The following is a 19,490-nucleotide window of genomic DNA, read 5'->3' as shown; positions in this document are numbered from 1 at the left end:
ATCAAGCTTATATTGTAGGATGACCGGGGTGTTAAGCATGTCCCAGTTTAGGTCACCTAGCAGCATGAGCTCAGAAGAAAGATGGGGGGCAATCAATTCACATATGGTGTCCAGGGCACAGCTGGGGGCAGAGGGGTGGTCTATAGCAAGCGACAACGGTGAGAGACTTCTCTCTAGAAAGGTGAATTTTTACAAGTAGAAGCTCAAATTGTTTTGGTACAGACCTGGATAGTAAGACAGAACTCTGCAGGCTATCTCCGCAGTAGATTGCAACAACGCCCCCTTTGGCAGTTCTATCTTGGCAGAAAATGTTATAGTTAGGGATGGAAATTTCAGGGTTTTTAGTGGTTTTCCTAAGCCAGGATTCAGACATGGCTAAGACACCGGCTTGGCAGAATGTGCTAAAACAGTGAATAAAGCAAACTTAGGGAGTAGGCTTCTAATGTTAGCATGTATGAAACCAAGGCTTTTACGGTTACAGACGTCAACAAATGAGAGCACCTGGGGAGTAGGAGTGGAGCTAGGCACTGCAGGTCCTGGATTAACCTCTATATCACCAGAGGAACAGAGGAGAAGTAGGATAAGGGTACGGCTAAAGGCTATAAGAGCTGGCCGTCTAGCACGTTTGGAACAGAGAGTAGTAAAGGGAGCAGGTTTCTGGGCACGATAGCATAGATTCAAGGCATAATGTACAGACAAAGGTATGGTAGGAAGAGAGCACATTGGAGGTAAACCTAGGCATTGACTAATGATGAGAGGGATATAGTCTCTAGAGATGTTTAAACCAGGTGATGTCATCGCATATGTGGGAGGTGGAACAACATGGTTGGTTAAGGCATATTGAGCAGGGCTAGAGGCTCTACAGTGAAATGAGACAGTAATCACTAACCAGGCCAGTAATGGACAAGGCATATTGATATTAGGTTAGAGGCATGCATAGCCAAGTGATCGTATGGGTCCAGTGAGTGGTTGGGATGGCTTGGGACACGGCGATTCAGACAGTTAGCAGGCCGGGGATAGCAAGCTAGCAGTTAGCAGGCCGGGGCTAGCAAGCTAGCATAAGGGCCTTTAAGGGATGTCGCGATGGGGGAAAGTCTGTTTTTGCCTCCTTGTGCGGTGACGTCGATAGACCAGTCGTGGAATTAGTAGGGTTCCAAGTAGCAGAGGGGTCCAAGTCCAATTGGCAAAATGGGTATAGTGGTCCAAGAAACTGGCCAATGGATCAGCTAACAGTCCAATATGCTATAGATAGCTAGCTAGCAGAATGGGCCTTCAGGGGACATCGCGCCTGAGGGGCCTGCTGGGATCCTCAGGCAGATTATGTCGGTATTCCAGTCGTGAAGGATCGGCGGGGTTCCGTGCCCCGTACCGGCAGTAGAAGGGTTCCGGATATTGTAGCCGAGGAGTGGGCTTCAGGAGTAGCCCAGGAGCCCTAGCCGGGAGATGGGTCTAGCATGGGCTAGCTCCAGGCTAGTTGGTGCTTGCTCCGGGACGGAAACGTTAGCCAGGAGTAGTCAACCGGGTTGCGGTTAGCTAGCTGCCATGATCCAGATGAAAAGGTTCAGAGTTTGCGGTAGGAATCCGGGGATATGGAGAGAAAAATAGGTCTGGTATGATCTGGGCTGAAACGCGTTGTACGAACTGGCGAGTGCTTTCCAAGCTAAAGGTTAGCTGATGACCGCTAGCAGTGATAGTGGGTAGCTAGTTAGCTAGCTAGCCTCAGTTGCGGTATTCCAGTTCGTAGGTAAATAGAAATACTTTAGAAAAAACCCCAGATCCACACCACATTGGGTGAGGCGGGTTGCAGGAGAGTATTTTGAAGTTGAGGTTAAGGAAAAATATTAAAAATATATAAAATATATATACATGGGACGAGACAAAGACAAAGACGTCTGACTGCTACGCCATCTTGGATATCTTTAAGTATGATCTACATCTGTTGTAATTTGGCGCATGTGACAAATAAAATTGTATTAGTTTCAGACTGATTGTCCTGTCTTCGTGATTGTCCTGTCTAATTCTTTTAGGGTCTGATTTCCAGAAAGCCTATTTCTGACAGAGCTATACTTAACCTGTCTCTGGGAAACCCTCTTTATGGATATAGAAACAACGTCTGGTGGGGATGCTTTTACTGATGCCTAAACAAAAAAGCTTTACAACATGCTGTCATTTGGTTCAAATGTTGTCTGAGAAACTGCGTAAAGCTTTCCTTCATAAACAGAGCTAGTCTTCTCTTAGCACGCATCAAAACCACCACTATGAGAACCAGGAAGAGAACCAGGAAGAGAACCACTATGAGAACCAGGAAGAGAACCAGGAAGAGAACCACGAAGAGAACCACGAAGAGAACCACGAAGAGAACCAGGAAGAGAACCACGAAGAGAACCACGAAGAGAACCAGGAAGAGAACCAGGAAGAGAACCACGAAGAGAACCACGAAGAGAACCAGGAAGAAAACCAGGAAGAGAACCACGAAGAGAACAATACAATGCCCTGTCCATTTACACATTGACTCTTTCATTTTCCTTCTTTTACACACTCCCCCTTTTCATTTGATCAATCCCTGTGTGATTCAACCACCGCTCAGACAACAGGTGACCTGGAAGTAGGTCACTCGACCACAGAAGGTCATCTCAGAGAGAACAAATTGAAAGAGAGAGGGAGAGGGAATGGGAGAGATAGAGAGAGGAGGAAAGGGAGGGACAGGGAGAGGAAGATAAATATAGTTGCTCCTCTATTGGAGGAAGATCTGAGCAGATGTTTCTGTCCTAAGAGGTTGTGTTTCTGGCGTAAGCACACTAATACTTGGGGCCTCGACGTTCTCAGTTTGTGCTTTAGGGTCGGGAAGATATCCCTTGTTTCCATTTTAATGGAAATAATGGACATAACATCGTCTCCACATGGCGACATGAAGTAAATGGTTCATCTGAAATCCCTGACCTTTTCACAGTTTCTTTATCATAGGCGTGTGTTCAGCATTCAGTATGAATACAGATTGACTAGCCTGATGGGGTTCCCCATTTCCCCCCGTTTTCCCATCTTCTCAATCCATACCCTATGGTGAGACACACAAATGAACGCACATGCATGCGCGCGCGAGCACACACACACACACACACACACACACACACACACACACACACACACACACACACACACACACACACACACACGCCTCCACCCAAACCCTCTGGTGGGGTGCAACACCTCACACTGCTTTCCATTTCCCTGGTAAATGCCACCGCCTGTCCTCTACCAGGCACTGTGGGAGAGAGGGATAGGCAGAGGAGTGAGGGATGGAGAGAGGGGAGAGGGACATATAAAAGTCATCCCATTACTGGGGCTGAATTTTCACACTGATCCAATTTTTTTTAGCTGTCAAGAAAGCAACAGAGGAAATAAGCATGTCCCTCTCTCTCTCTTTCTTTCTTTCTTTCTTTCTTTCTTTCTTTCTCTCTCTTTCTCCCTCTCTCTCTCTCTCTCTCACTTGCTCTCTTTCTGTTTGTCTTTCTCTCTCCTCTCTCTTCCCTCCCTTTCTCTCTCTTGCCCTTCTCTCCCTCTCGCTCCTTCCCCCTAGTCTCTCCCCTCCTCCTTTCCTTCCCCAGTCTATCCCCTCCTCCTCTCCTTCCCCCTAGTCTCTCCCCTCCTCTTCTCCTTCCCCCCAGTCTCTCCCATCCTCCTCTCCTCTCCTTCCCCCAGTCTCTCCTCCTCTCCTTCCCCCAGTCTCTCCTCCTCTCCTTCCCCCAGTCTCTCCCCTCCTCCTCTCCTTCCCCCAGTCTCTCCCCTCCTCCTCTCCTTCCCCCCAGTCTCTCCCCTCCTCCTCTCCTTCCCCCCAGTCTCTCCCCTCCTCCTCTCCTTCCCCCAGTCTCTCCCCTCCTCCTCTCCTTCCCCCAGTCTCTCCCCTCCTCCTCTCCTTCCCCCAGTCTCTCCCCTCCTCCTCTCCTTCCCCCAGTCTCTCCCCTCCTCTTCTCCTTCCCCCCAGTCTCTCCCCTCCTGTGGTAGCACAACGAGGGCCTCGGTTCATCATCTTATCAGTGAATAACAGGGTGTTGAGACACCAGCATTACAGCCTGTTACAGCCTGTCTCCAAAGGCAGAAAAACATCACTTACTTCCCTCAAAAGATGACCTTCTCCCTCCTATCGATTCAAAGCTGTCTGCAGAGAGAGGGGGATTAAAACGAATAAACAAATAAAAGGATCGTGAGTAATTGATTTGTCTGGTGATACAAAATGCGATAGCGTGGCAGGAAAATAACTGCTGAGGGTAATGACTGGGGTGTGTGAGCAGCAGAGGGGAATGTAATTTGCAAAGATTAAAGCTGTGTGTGGTGTGTTACTGGAAAGGCAGAGAAACACAGAGCTAAGTCAGGATCGTGTGTGTGTGTGTGTGTGTGTGTGTGTGTGGTGATGGTGGGGAAGATGAGTGTACTTATAGCCACGCAAACATTAGGGCCCTAGGGCTGTGGATCTAAGGACTGGTACATGGCCCAGTAATTGGCTTTTCTCACTCGCTCGCTCACTCGCTCGCTCACTCGCTCACTCACTCACTCACTCACTCACTCACTCACTCACTCACTCACTCACTCACTCACTCACTGACTCACTCTCTCTCTCTCTCTCTCTCTCTCTCGCTCTCTCTACATCATCATCCATCTCTCTTCACAATAGGCTCCTCACCCCCCTCCTCTCTCTCTCTATTTCGGTATTTGCCTTTCAAACTAACCGTCAATCTCTCACATCCCCACTTCTCTTCTTTCTCTTTCGCTAACGTGTTCTATGTTGGCCCCCCTGGTGTGGGTGTTTCTGGTTGGTCCCCCTGGGGTGTGTGTTCTGTGTTGGCCCCCCTGGGGTGGGTGTTCTAAGGGGGGCTTGAGGAGCGGGGTTTGGCTGATGTATCACACCCCTTGTACCCCTCCTCTACGTTGTTAGAGGGCCCTTATTTCCTCCTGGCTGCTCTCAGTGGTTGACAGGGGACGCAGGTGTGTGTGTGTGTGTGTGCGTGTGTGTGCATGTGTGGTTGTGTGATGGAGGGAAGCAGGCCAATTTGAGCTGTTTTCCCCCACTCACTCCCCCTCTCTGTCATACTGTGGATAACCATATCACCCACTGACATGTTCATAAATTACTGTGAACACCTGCAGAGTGGGGAGCCTCTGAATCCAAAATCCCCCCCTCCACACACACACACACACACACACACACACACACACACACACACACACACACACACACACACACACACACACACACACACACACACACACAGCGCACACCCTTCCCCTGCGGAGGCTAATGTGTCACAGCTGTAACATGTTCTTGTTTAGAGAATAGAGTGCTGGGAATGCTTAAACCCCTTAGCTAATCAGATGCCTCTTTTGTCCTTTCTCTCAATTATGAAAATCAATTTAGTGTTGATTTCTTTGTGAAAAGGCCGGTCAATCGCGCTTTTCCCTCTCTTTCTAGCAAGGAGTATGTTACAATAGCAGCCTCAAATGTGTATGTGCCTATGTATCTCTGTGTCTACGTGTCTACGTATCTATATGTGTGGCTCAGTTGGTAGAGCATGGTGTTTGCAACGCTAGGGTTGTGGGTTCGATCCCCATGGGGGACCAGTACGGGGAAAAGATTTACACTAAAATGTAATGTAAAAATATATGTCCATGAGTCCATGTTTCCATCTGTCCATGTGTCCATGAGTCCATGTGTCTGTTTGTTTGTGTGTGTCTCAGCGGCAGGGCTGTCTGTTGTGTCGAAGGCAGTTTCTTGCTAGGTGTTATTGATGCGTATCGACCGGCCTCTCTCTCTGCTGCTAATTCAGGTGCTGCTCCTTCCACTGACATTTTCATCACCATGGCTGTGCTTTACTGAGTCAAGACATAAAGCACTGCTTAAAACAGCCCCTGTCCTCCTTCCTCAGTCCTCAGACTCCTCTCCTCTCCTCTCCTCTCCTCTCCTCTATCCTTCCGGCCCTGCTTGTCATGAATCACACATCCCAGGCTAGTCTATTCTATGTCAGGCAGATATAGTGGCCTACATTGGAACTTTGTTATCTAGTCTTCCCTGGTAGGAAACAGTCTTGTAGCATAATAGGGGGAACAGATTCTTGCTTGTGTCTGGTTTTCAGGTAGCCAAAGGGGATTGTGCAGCAATTTAAGCTTTTCATTCATAGAGAGTTCCCCTGTGCTGAACCTCAGGCAGTCAATCAGTAGTAGTTTACCATGTGCGTTTAATCGGGCATACAGCAAGACATGCAGACATACACAAATATGGAAAATGTATGAATCTCTTGGGGGAAATGATTACTTATGTCTTCTTGAAGTTATCTGACCCTTAAGACAACTCCCAAACGACAAACCCAGGTTGACTCCTTCAGCTTTCAGCTCTTAGCTTTGCTTCCTTTGTGATTCCTCCCCCTGTAGGCTACACTCACCCTTGCCTGGTCCCAGATCTGTTATGCCTACTCCTCTGGTTGTTATTATGCCTTGTTACACAGCAATAACTGATCTGGGACCAGGATTCAGTAAACCCCCAGGCTGTGTCCTTGTTACAACAGCCGGCACTCCTCCCTGGCTCTGCTTAGATAGATCACTGGGACACCAGAGAGGAGGGGAGATGCGGGGGAAAAGAAGGGGGTGGATGGGAGAGCCCGTGGTAGTTTGTTGAGCTAGGAGGAGGATACCTCTGACTCTGACCCACTTCTGTAATACAGATTCCTCTGAGCAGCTTGCCCTCTCACACAGTAAACTACGAAGGCTCTCACTCCCAGCCTCAGCTTTCAGAAAGGCAGGCAGCCCAATCCAGCAGCAGCACTGCAAGCTGCTCAATTCAACAACATAAAACAGAACTCAAATAAACTAGCGAAGGGCCCTCCCCACCGCTAATCCTCACTGATAGAATAGTAGGGCTGTCCTTCAGCACCACAAGATGGGCCCACATTGCAGTGAATCCTATCCAGCAGGAGATTGGCGGAGCTGTCCTTTCAGCACCTCAAACACAAGCACATCAGCGCTGGTGATGTCATGGGCTGATTGTACCATTATTAGAAGCCCTGCTCATCCTTCTTGCAGAATTGATAGATTGATTGACTGACTGTTTATGCTAGGGTAAGCCAGGTTAGGTTATTCCTCAGTGACCTCCCTCCCCACTATACCTTCCATCTTCCTCATTTCCTGGGAATATTGATCCAGTCAGAGTGGTAATGCTGCCCTGACTCTGGGCTCTCTGTCTGCTTGTCGTGTACCTACTTGGCATTTTATGCTCGAAGGGGATGTTTGCCTAGACCTTTAATTGCATTCTCATAAATCCTAGAGGAAGGAAGTATATCAGAAAATTGCACTTGGCGGAGTGATTTAATTGCAGTTGGCAGAGTGATTTGGAGGAGTGATTTGCCGGAGTGTGTGTGCCTTATTTAGCAGGAAGTACTTATTCTTCCTCTACGAAGCACTTTGGTTGTTTCGGTTGGATGTGTAAACACATTACAGTTCTGTTGTCCTTAGAAGCACTTTAGAGACTTTGACTAATAGTCCTCTGGTATAGCAGCACTAGAGAGCTTGGTCTTCTGGGATTTCACGGGGCTTTGATTAACAGGAAAGTCATATGGAGAGATGATGCAAATTCCTTATAAACTGCCCTCCGACTTTTGACCAAGTCTTGAATGGCAACATTTAGACGGAACGTTAGAAGGACTTTTACACAGTCTTCATAGTGATTCACTGCTGTACAGTAAAATCTGACAGTTAGGAGCTGAGTTACCTCCACAGTATGCTTTACATTTGGATAATATTCTGACTAACTGCTCTGATAGTACATTCTTCAGTTGACCTCACTGTCTCTGTTTCCCCAGGTCCATGGGGCCGGTGTATGGGCAGCGAGTGTGGCCCAGGGGGCAGCCAGAGCCGGGCAGTGTGGTGCGCCCACTCTGAAGGCTGGACCACCCTTCACACCAACTGTGACCAGGCCGAGCGCCCAGAGAACCAGCAGAGCTGCTTCCACGTTTGTGACTGGCACAAGGACCTGTATGACTGGCAGCTGGGCGCCTGGAATCAGTGCGTGCCTGTGTCCATGCGTAGCACCGGGGTGATCCAGCGGCCAGCCGTGTGTCTCCACGGCGAGGAGGGCATCCAGACACGTGAGGTGGGCTGCGTCCAGAAAGCGGATGGCGTGCCAGCGGAGGATGTGGCGATTTGTGAATACTTTGAGCCCAAGCCCAGGCTGGAGCAGGCCTGTCTGATCCCGTGCCCACGGGACTGCGTGGTCTCCCAATTCACCCCATGGACTTCCTGTTCAAAAACGTGTGGCACGGGTCTTCAGAATCGTGTTCGTTTTGTCCTGGCGCCGCCCATGTTTGGGGGTTCGGCCTGCCCTAACCTGACAGAGTTCCAGACTTGTCAGCCAGGTCCCTGCGCTGGCCCAGAGAGCCTCTATAGTCTAAGGGTGGGATCCTGGGGTCCCTGCTCTGTACCCCTCCCTCGCACGGCCAGGCAGGCTCCAACTCTTAGTCAAGGTAAAGCTGTGGCTGTCCCTCGCCGGCTACGTAAAGGCAGAGAGGGTAAAGAGGGTAAAGAGGGCAGCGAGGTGCCCACCCCACGCCAGCCTCGTCTGAGTAAAGAAGAAAGGATGAAAAGAAAGGAGGAAAGAAAGGAGGGAAGAAAAGGCAGACAGGCAGCCAAAGAAGGACGCAGGAAAAACAAGGAAACAGTCAAGGAGCGGGTGAGAGAGCGGGTGAGAGAGCGGGCAAGGGTGAGGGGGAGGGGGAGGGTGAAAGACCCAGAGACCAAGGAGCTGATCAAAAATAAGAGGAACAGGAACAGACAGAACCGACAGGGAGGGAAGTTCTGGGACCTGCAGGTTGGATACCAGACCCGGGAGGTGACCTGTGTTCACAGGAGCGGCAACGCTGATGCACTCAGGTAAGTCACACTTATAATTTATAGTCTGAGTTACAGGGCCTATAGAAAGTCTACACCCCCATTGGATTTCTTAAAATTTACAAAGTGGGATAAAAAGGGATTTAATTCGGATTTTTTTGTCAACGATCTACAAAAATACTCTAATGTCAATGTGGAAGATTATATATATATATATATATATATAGTACCAGTCAAAAGTTTGGAAATACCTACTCATTCAACGGTTTTTCTTTCTTTATTTTTTTACTATTTTCTACATTGTAGAATAATACTGAAGACATCAAAACTATGAAATAACACAAATGGAATCATGCAGTAAACAAAAAAGTGTTAAACAAACCAAAATATATTTTATATTTGAGATTCTTCAAAGTAGCCACCCTTCGCCTTGATGACAGCTTTGCACACTCTTGGCATTCTATCAACCAGCATCACCCGGAATGATTTTCCAACAGTCTTGAAGGAGTTCCCACATATGCTGAGCACTTGTTGGCTGTTTTTCCTTCACTCTGCCATCCAACTCATCCCAAACCATCTCAATTTGTTTGAGGTCGGGTGATTGTGGAGGGCAGGTCATCTGATGCAGCAATCCATCACTCTCCTTCTTGGTTAAATAGCCCTTATACAGCCTGGAGGTATGTGATTGTCCCAATAAGTGCAAACCAGATTGAATGGTGTATCACTGCAAAATGCTGTGGTAGCCATTCTGGTTAAGTGTGCCTTGAAATCTAAATAAATCGCTGACAGTGTCACCAGCAAAGCACCCCCACACCATCAAATCTCCTCCTCCATGCTTCACGGTGGGAACAACACATGCGGAGATTATCCGTTCACCTACTCTGCGTCTCACAAAGACATGGCGGTTGGAACAAAAAATCTAAAATTTGGACTAATCAGACCAAAGGACAGATTTCAAACGGTCTAATGTCCATTGCTCATGTATCTTGGACCAAGCAAGTCCCTTCTTATTATTAGTGTCCTTTAGTAGTGGTTTCTTTGCAGCAATTTGTCCATGAAGGCCTGATTCACGCAGTCTCCTCTGAACAGTTGATGTTGAGATGTGTCTGTTACTTGAACTCTGTGAAGCATTTATTTGGACTGCAATTTCTAATGAATTTATTCTCTGCAGCAGAGGTAACTCTGGGTTTTCCTTTCCTGTGGCGGTCCTCAGGAGAGCCAGTTTCATTATAGCCTTTGATGGTTTTTGCAACTGCACTTGAAGTAACTTTCAAAGTTCTTGAAATTTTCCGGATTGATTGACCTTCAGTAATGATAGACTGTAGTTTCTCTTTGCTAATTTGAGCTGTTCTTGCCATAATATGGTCTTGGTATTTTACTAAATAGGGCTATCTTCTGTATACCACCCCTACCTTGTCACAACACAACTGATTGGCTCAAACGCATTAAGAAGGAAAGAAATTCCACAAATTAACTTTCAACAAGGCACACCTGTTAATTGAAATTCATTCCAGGTGACTACCTCATGAAGCTGGTTGAGAGAATGCCAAGAGTGTTGAAAGGTGTCATAAATTCAAAGGGTGGCTACTTTCTGGAATCTCAAATATATGTTGATTTGTTTAACAATTTTTTGTTTACTACATGATTCCATATGTGTTATTTCATAGTTTTCATGTCTTCACTATTATTCTACAATGTAGAAAATAGTAAAAATAAAGAAAAACCCTTGAATGAGTAGGTGTGTCCAAACTTTTGACTGGTACTCTATATATCCCACTCTCTTAAAGGGATATGAATGCTTTTGTACATTTTGAAAGAAAAATTAGATGGTCGTGCATAGGGAGATAGTCAGAGAAAATCACAGATAACCACGTTTATCATATTCCCATATCTTCAAGTAGAATATATTATATCTCTATGATCTAGGTCTATCCTAGGATTAATGTTGAGAATATCTGAATGTTCCTCTTTCAAAGTGAGGAGTAATGTGGAGTTATTTTAGTTTTTTGGCTGATCTGAAGCACCACAAAGAGCCTTACCTGATCTGATACCAACAATGTACCAAATGGCAGGGGCTGAGAGTCATGCGTGTTTGCTGTTATAGAAGCTACAGTTGAAGTCGGAGGTTTACATACACTTAGGTTGGAGTCATTAAAACTTGTTTTTCAACCACTCCACAAATTTCTTGTTAACAAACTATAGTTTTGGCAAGTCGGTTAGGACATCTTCTTTGTGCATGACACAAGTAATTTTTCCAACAATTGTTTACAGACAGATTATTTCACTTACAATTCACTGGATCACAATTCCAGTCAGTCAGAAGTGTATATACACTTCATACGTACAGTGCCTTTAAACATCTTGGAAAATTCCAGAAAATTATGTCATGACTTTAGAAGCTTCTGATAGGCTAATTGACATCATTTGAGTCAATTGGAGGTGTACCTGTGGATGTATTTCAAGGCCTGCCTTCAAACTCAGTGCCTCACAGACATGTTTGGCCTTATTTGAACACCTTGCCTCATTCCTTTGACCAAACAGCTTCACTGATACCTTTGTAATTAATGAACCTCTTGTCTCTTCCCTCCAGCCTGTGTTCTCAGGAGTCCCTACCAGTGACCTACCAGGCCTGCGTCCTGACCAAGGACTGTGAGGTGAGTGACTGGACCGACTGGTCGCCCTGCTCCAAGGACTGCTACGAGCTCAACGGGCCCATGGGCGAACACACACGCACACGCCGGGTACACCTGCTCCCCGTGGGAGGAGGGGCGGAGTGCCCCGAACTGGAGGAGAAGGAACCCTGCACCCCTCAGGGAGAAGGGGTACCCCCCTGCATCGTGTAAGTACTCTATCACCCAACGTTGAAAAAATGTGTAATTTCAATCTCTTATATGGATGTCTATGTTCATGAACAGTATAGGAATTGTGTTATTTGTATGCTGTACAGTGAATTTCCTCATGAGATGATAACTAAATTGTCCAATCCAAAAATGATGCCAACTCACATTGGTGCTCTGAAAACCATTGGAACACCTCAAAATGTCAGCCAATCAAGGATTGCAGATGATCAATTGAACTGCACTTCTACTCTGCAGGCTGGCTGACAGCTACAGTTACTCTCTCTCTAAAGTGCACTATGGGTAAGCTGCCCGTCTGCGCCCCTAAATAGCTTTGCTGTCTAAAAACAATAAACACTTGCAGATAATGCACGGGATACTTATCCAGACAGGGCTGGTGTGTCTCTAACACTACATGTGTATGTGCATAACCTAAATGGTTTGAGTCTGTGTTAAGTGATTAAGGTCATGTGGCTGGGAACGTTGGCTGGTTGCTGTGACGACGGTAGCTAAACCATCCAACACAACAGCAGTGGTGGTACTAAGAGCACTGGGGATTTAACACTAGGGGGAGGAGCCACAATAACAACCCCACTACTATTGGGCTGTGGCTTGTTTGGTATCTGCTGGCTTATTATTCACAGCCTGAGTGCGAACAAACCACAGACCTGAGTGGGTACAAACTACAGCCAGAAGGGGGAGAAAGGAGGAGGTAGGCTCATTGTGTGGGGTGGTGATGTAGTCCTGATGAGAGTGGAGAGGGTGGGGGAGACGGTGTGAGGGGCATGTGGAAAGAGATGGAGATATGGGGAGACGATTGGGTGGTGTGTTAGGTGATGGTGAGGTGGGCATGTAGCATGTAGGGAGAAATAGGAGTGACACAGAGGTGGGAGAGATGGGGGGAGGTAAGAGATGGGTTTGGCTCAGTGTGTGGGGCGACGGTGCCATACAAGAGGGGGGCATATGAGGAGAGATGGAGAGGAAACAAACAGACCAAGCATTTGGCTCTTTGCCAGTGATGGAAGAAATGATGAATGGAGTGTGTCTAGGAAAGAGTCAGTCGGCGCGACGTCTAATCTGATCCCAATGCCACACACACACACACACACACACACACACACACACACACACACACACACACACACACACACACACACACACACACACACAGATGGGCATGTTGACACACCATCACTTTCACACCCGTTGTGCAGTCATGTGCTGTGATGGCATGCATGTGTGTCCCCTTAAATTACTTCCTCCACCCGAACCTGTACAGCGCCATGTGGAACTATACTCCCCTGGTGTGGGGAGAAAGTAATTTCCTCAATCGGCTTTTTACACCTCTAGTCTGCTTGAGTGTTTTGGCCTGCAGTTACTAGTAAGCTCGTTCTGCATGACAATAATTATTACATTGGGTTGAAAACTAAATTGTTACAGTGAGTTTACATGAGGACATCAGTCAGTCCATATTTTTTGTAAAACTGTGTACAGTAAGGTTAATATGCGGATCAGGACATAACCAATGTACTTACATCTTGTGAGCTTTGTCCCTGGGTTTCTTCCATGGGGTATTTTGTATAGGTTATGTGAAAATGTTTTGCCTTTTTTTGCCCCTGATAACGATGAAAGGAATAAATCAATGTCGACGGACCAATGCTCCCTTTCTACCATTTGTAGAAGACCCGGATGAGAGAGAGATGAAGAGGTGTGAACCTTCTGGCAGGAGGCCCAGTTCATTCAGTCTTATTGATGGACTCCTTTAGAGTGTCCCCATCTGTGTCAGTCCTAGACCCCCAGACCCAGCTATGGACCGCAACTCCCAGGTGCCTCGTTGTCCCACAACCTCACCATGGCAATGGCCAGGGACCAGTAAGAGACACTCCACTCATGAATATGGAGCCCTTTCATTGGTGGGGACCTCAAATCAATTCCATTATTGCCACGGAGACCGAGGAAAGGCGGACATTTTGTGACCCTGGGGAGGATTTGAACTGAAAAACAAATACAGAACATTCTCTCTAAAGCATTTTAAGGAACCTTTCAAGTTCTTTTGAAGCAGATCCTAGAGCTTTGAATTCAGTGCTGAGTGCAAATCTGTCTTAATGGATTGCTTTTTACATGCATGAGAGCACCAGCTGTTCCGGAAGACTGTGTGATCACGCTCTCTGCAGCCAATGTGAGTAAGACCTTTAAACAGGTCAACATTCACAAGGCCGCAGGGCCAGACGGATTACCAGGACGTGTACTGCGAGCATGCGCTGACTAACTGGCAAGTGTCTTCACTAACATTTTCAACCTCTCCCTGTCCGAGTCTGTTTTAAGCAGACCACCATAGTCCCTGTGCCCAAGAACACTAAGGTAACCTACCTAAATGACAACCAACCCGTAGGACTCACATCTATAGCCATGAAGTGCTTTGAAAGGCTGGTCATGGCTCACATTATACCATTATCCCAGAAACGCAGAAACCCTAGACCCACTCCAATTTGCATACCACCCTAACAGATCCACAGATGATGCAATCTCTATTGCACTCCACACCGCCCTTTCCCACGTGAACAAAAGGAACAGCTATGTGACAATGCTGTTCATTGACTACAGCTCAGCGTTCAACACCACAGTGCTTTCATAGCTCATCAATAAGCTAAGGACCCTGGGACTAAACACCTCCCTCTGCAACTGGATCCTGGACTTCCTGACGGGCCGCTCCAGCTGGTAAGGATAGGTAACAACACATCTGCCACGCTGATCCTCCTGTACTCCCTGTTCACTCATGACTGCACGGCCAGGCACGACTCCAACACCCTCATTAAGTTTGCCGATGACACAACAGTGGTAGGCTTGATCACCGACAATGATGAGACAGCCTATAGGGAGGAGGTCAGAGACCTGGTTGTGTGGTGCCAGGACAACAACCTCTCCCTCCTCTCCTTCAATGTGATCAAGACAAAGGAGATGATTATGGACTACAGGAAAAAGAGGACCGTGCACGCCCCCATTCTCACCGATGGGGCTGTAGTGGAACAGGTTGAGAGCTTCAAGTTCCTTGGTGTCCACATCACCAACAAACTAACATAGTCCAAGCACACCAAGTCAGTCGTGAAGAGGGCATGACAAAACCTATTCCCCCTCAGGAGACTGAAAAGATTTGGCATGGGTCAACAGATCCTCAAAAGGTTCAACAGCTGCACCATCGAGAGCATCCTGACAGGTTGCATCACTGCCTGGTATGGCAACTGCTCAGCCTCCGACCGCAAGGCACTACAGAGTGCAAACTGCCCAGTACATCACTGGGGCCAAGCTTCCTGCTGTCCAGGACCTCTCCACCAGGTGGTGACAGAGAAAGGCCCTAAAAATTGTCAAAGACTCCAGCCGCCCTAGTCATAGACTGTTCTCTCTGCTACCGCATAGTAAGTGGTATCGGAGTGCCAAGTCTAGGTCCAAGAGGCTTCTAAACAGCTTCTAACCCAAAGACCTAAGACTCCTGAACATCTAATCAAATGGCCACCCAGACTATTTTCATTGTCCCCCCCCCCCCCCCCCACGGTCCGTGCTGGTTTTCTGGTGCAGCACAGCCCACTGGAGGTGAACATTGGTGACATCCTGGGCACGGCCCGCTGGAGGTGAACATGGGCATTCATGAACCAGTCGTCCACTGCAGGAGCCTCGGTCTGACTCTGATGCCACGGCGCCAGAACCGGCTGGTACCCCAATATGCACTGGAAGGGGGAGAGGTTGGTGGAGGAGTGGCGGAGCGAGTTCTTGAACGAACGCCGCCCGCTCCCCCGGCCGGTCCTGGCTGATCGAGACCCCCAGACGTTCCATGAACGCCCTCCAGACTCTCAACGTGAACTAGGGACCTCGATCAGACACTATATCCTCAGGCACCCCGTGGTGCCAGAAGACGTGTGTAAACAAGTCCTCCGCAGTCTGTAGGGCTGTAGGGAGACCGGGCAGAGGGATGAGACGACAGGACTTAAAGAAACGATCCACAACGACCAGGATCGTGTTGTTTCCCTGTGAGGGAGGAAGATCGGTCAGAAAATCCACCGACAGGTGTGACGAAAGCCGTTGTGGAATGGGTAAGGGATATAGCTACCCCCTGGGCAGGTGTGTAGGAGCCTTACACTGTGCGCAAACCGAACAGGAGTAAACATAACCCTCACGTCTTTTGCCAAGGTAGGCCACCAGTACTTCCCACTCAGACAGCGCCCCGTCCGACCGATCCCCGGATGACCAGAGGAGGGAGACGTGTGGGCACAATAGATCAACTGGTCACAAACAGCAGACAGAACATACAGACGCCCGACGGGACACTGGAGGGGAGCGGGTTCTGTACGTAACGCCTGCTCAATGTCCGCGTCCAGCTCCTACACGACCGGCGCTACCAGGCAGGAGGCCGGGAGTATGGGAGTCTGATCCATTGGCCGCTCCTCTGTGTCCTACAGCCGGGACAGTGCGTCTGCCTTCACATTTTGGGAACCTGGTCTGTAGGACAGGGTGAACACAAAACAGGTAAAAAACATGGCCCACCTTGCCTGACGAGTATTCATCTCCTCGCTGCCCGGATGTACTCCAGGTTGCGGTGGTCAGTCCAGATGAGAAAAGGGTGTTTAGCCCCCTTAAGCCAATGTCTCCACACCTTCAAAGCCTTAACCACAGCCAACAGCTCCCGGTCTCCCACATCATAGTTCCGCTCCGCCGGGCTGAGCTTCTTCGAGAAGAAATCACAGGGGCGGAGCTTCGGTGGCATGCCCGAGAGAGCATGGCTCCTATCCCAGCCTCGGACGCGTCCACCTCCACTATGAACGCCAAAGAGGAATCCAGATGGGCCAGTATGGGAGCCGAGGTAAACAGAGCCCTTAGGTGCCCAAAAGCCCTGTCCGCCTCAGCCGACCACTGCAAACGTACAGGACCCCCTTCAGCAATGAGGTAATGGGAGCTGCCACCTGGCCAAAACCCTGGATAAATCTCCGGTAGTAATTGGCAAACCCTAAAAACCGCTGCACCTCCTTTACCGTGGTGGGAGTCGGCCAATTACACACGGCTGAAATGCGGTCACTCTCCATCTCCACCCCTGAGGTGGAAATGCGATACCCTAGGAAGGAGACAGCCTGCTTAAAGAACAGGCATTTCTCAGCCTTGACGTACAGGTCATGCTCCAATAGTCGTCCAAGCACCCTGCGCACCCGGGACACATGCTCGGCGTGTGTAGCAAAGTATATCAGAATGTCATCGATATACACCACTACACCCTGCCCGTGCAGGGCCCTGAAAATCTTGTCTACAAAGGATTGGAAGACTGATGGAGCATTCATCAACCCGTACGGCATGTCGAGGTACTCATAATGCCCTGAGGTGGTACTGAACGCCGCCTTCCACTTGTCTCCCTCCCGAATACGCATCAGGTTGTAAGCGCTCCTGAGATCCAGTTTAGTGAAGAAGCGCTCCCCGTGCATTGACTCAATCGCCGTGGCGATGAGAGGTAGCGGGTAACTGTACCTCACCGTGATTTGATTTAGGCCTCGATAGTCAATGCACGGGCGCAGACCTCCCTCCTTCTTCTTCACAAAAAAGAAACTCGGGGAGGCGGGTGAAGTGGAGGACCGAATGTACCCCTGGCGCAGGGATTCTGAGACATATGTCTCCATAGCCGCCATCTCCGCTTGTGACAGGGGATACACACGACTCCTGGGAAGTGCAGTGTCTACCAGGAGATTTATCGCACAATCCCCCCGTCGGTGGGGTGGTAATTGAGTCACCTTCTTTTTGGAGAAGGCGAGAGCCAAATCGGCATATTCAGGGGGGATGCACACGGTGGAGACCTGGTCTGGACTTTCCACCATGGTAGCACCAACGGAAACCCCTACACACCTCCCCGCGCACTCTCGCGACCACCAACCGTGAGAGCCCTCTGTTGCCATGAAATAGTGGGGTCATGACGAGCTAACCAGGGAAGGCCTAGTACCACAGGAAACCCAGGAGAGTCAATGAGGAAGAGACTGATTCTCTCCTCGTGACCCCCCTGCGTCACTATGCCCAGGGAGATGGTGGCTTCCCTGATTAACCCGGACCCTAATGGTCGACTATCCAGAGCGTGTACCGGGAAGGGTCTAACCACAGGAACAATGGGGATCCCTAAACTAAGGGCGAATGCTCTGTCGATAAAATTCCCACCCGCGCCTGAATCGACGAGCGCCTTATGCTGGGAATGCGGGGAAAACTCAGGAAAAAAACATGCACAAACAGGTGAACAACAGAGGGCTCTGGATGAGAGTGGTGCAGACTCACCTGGGGTGACGCCAGAGAGCCCTGCCTGCTGCCTCGACTCCCAGAGGCACCAACCCGGCACCGACCGGCAGCGTGCCCTCTGTGGCCACAGATGGTGCACGTGAAGGCCACTCCAGCCTCCCTGAGCGCAGCCCCTCCCAGCTCCATTGGCACTGGAGCGGGGGTGCTGGAAGCGGGAACCGATTGAGCCCTCTCTGGACGTCTGCAGGTGCCCACCAGGTTATCCAACTGAACGGACTGTTCCACCAGTTGGTCAAAGGTGATGGTGGTATCCCTGCAGGCCAACTCCCGACGGACATCCTCGCTGAGGCTGCATCGGTAGTGGTCGATGAGGGCCCTGTCATTCCATCCTGCTCCGGCGGCAAAGGTCTGAAATTCCAGGGCGAACTCCTGGGCGCTCCTCGTCCCCTGCCTCAGGTGGAAGAGACGTTCACCCGCGAACTCCTCAAAGTGGTCTAACGTTGCATCTCCTTCTCGCCACACGGCGTTTGCCCACTCCAGTGCTCTCCCTGAGAGGCACGAGACGAGAGCGGACACCCTCTCCCTTCCCGAGGGAGCCGGGTGAACGGTGGCCAGGTATAGGTCCAGCTGTAATAGGAACCCCTGACACCGTGCTGCCGTCCCATCATGCTCCCTGGGAAGGGCGAGACACATCCCACTGGGACCGGATACAGGAGGGACGGGTAGTGGTAATCCCGGTTGTGCTGGTCGAGGCTCTGGAGAGACTCCCTGTCTCTCCCAGCGGTCCATGGTCTGGACAACTCGATCCATCGTGGCGCCGAGATGTTGCAGCATCGCCGAGTGTGCTCGGACGCGCTCCCCAACCCCTCGGACCGGGGTACCTGCTCCTACTGACTCCATGGTTGGGTGTGGAATTCTGTCAGGTTGTGCGTTACTGGTATAGAAGTCAGATGTAGGAGAGCAGAGAGCCGTGATCAGGCGCACACTTTATTTGGCAGAAGCAACAGATGGACGCAACTGCGTCAAAACACCTCCATCCAATGGCAAAAGTGAAAAGCGCAAACAACAGTCACAATGAATCAAATGTGTAAGAATTAAACATACTACGGGTTAAACGCGGTACCCGGGGGAAAACCAGCCTGGCGCATCACACAAAACACGTAACAAAAACAATTCCACACAAAGACCTGGGGAAAATTTAGGGAATATATATGTAGTGTGATTAGGGAATGTAAACCAGGTGTGCGGGGAAACAAGACAAAACACATGGAACAATGGAAAGTGGAGCGGCGATGGCTAGATGACTGGCGACGTTGACCGCCGAACGCCGCCAGAACAAGGAGAGGAGCTGACTTCGGTGGAAGTCGTGACACTTTCAGGCTTTGGTTGTGCATCTTCTCAATCAATCTGCTTCATTCACATCAGGTATAAAGTACGGTATAAAGTATTGATGCAGTGTACAATTTCTTGCTCTGCTAGCCACTCGTACTCACTAACCTCTGTCCATCATCTTCCCTTATAAGGAACAGA

General features: G+C 49.2%; 1 protein-coding gene across 2 annotated transcripts in view; it reads left to right on the top strand.

Moving 5' to 3' along the window:
* LOC115173804 (thrombospondin type-1 domain-containing protein 7A-like) overlaps positions 1–19,490 on the top strand; it is a 170,158-nt gene that overhangs the window by 62,566 nt on the left and 88,102 nt on the right. For both annotated transcript variants that reach the window (XM_029732227.1, XM_029732226.1), the window contains exons 2-3: positions 7,845–8,910; positions 11,459–11,707. In XM_029732227.1, coding sequence (XP_029588087.1) covers positions 7,845–8,910; positions 11,459–11,707 — 1,315 coding nt within the window. The remainder of the gene's footprint in view (positions 1–7,844; positions 8,911–11,458; positions 11,708–19,490) is intronic.

The sequence above is a fragment of the Salmo trutta genome, chromosome 34 (genome assembly GCF_901001165.1).
Source record: "Salmo trutta chromosome 34, fSalTru1.1, whole genome shotgun sequence".
Lineage (NCBI taxonomy): Eukaryota > Metazoa > Chordata > Actinopteri > Salmoniformes > Salmonidae > Salmo > Salmo trutta.
The sequence above is the reverse complement of the archived record's forward strand: the minus strand, read 5'-3'. Positions and strand labels throughout refer to the sequence as shown.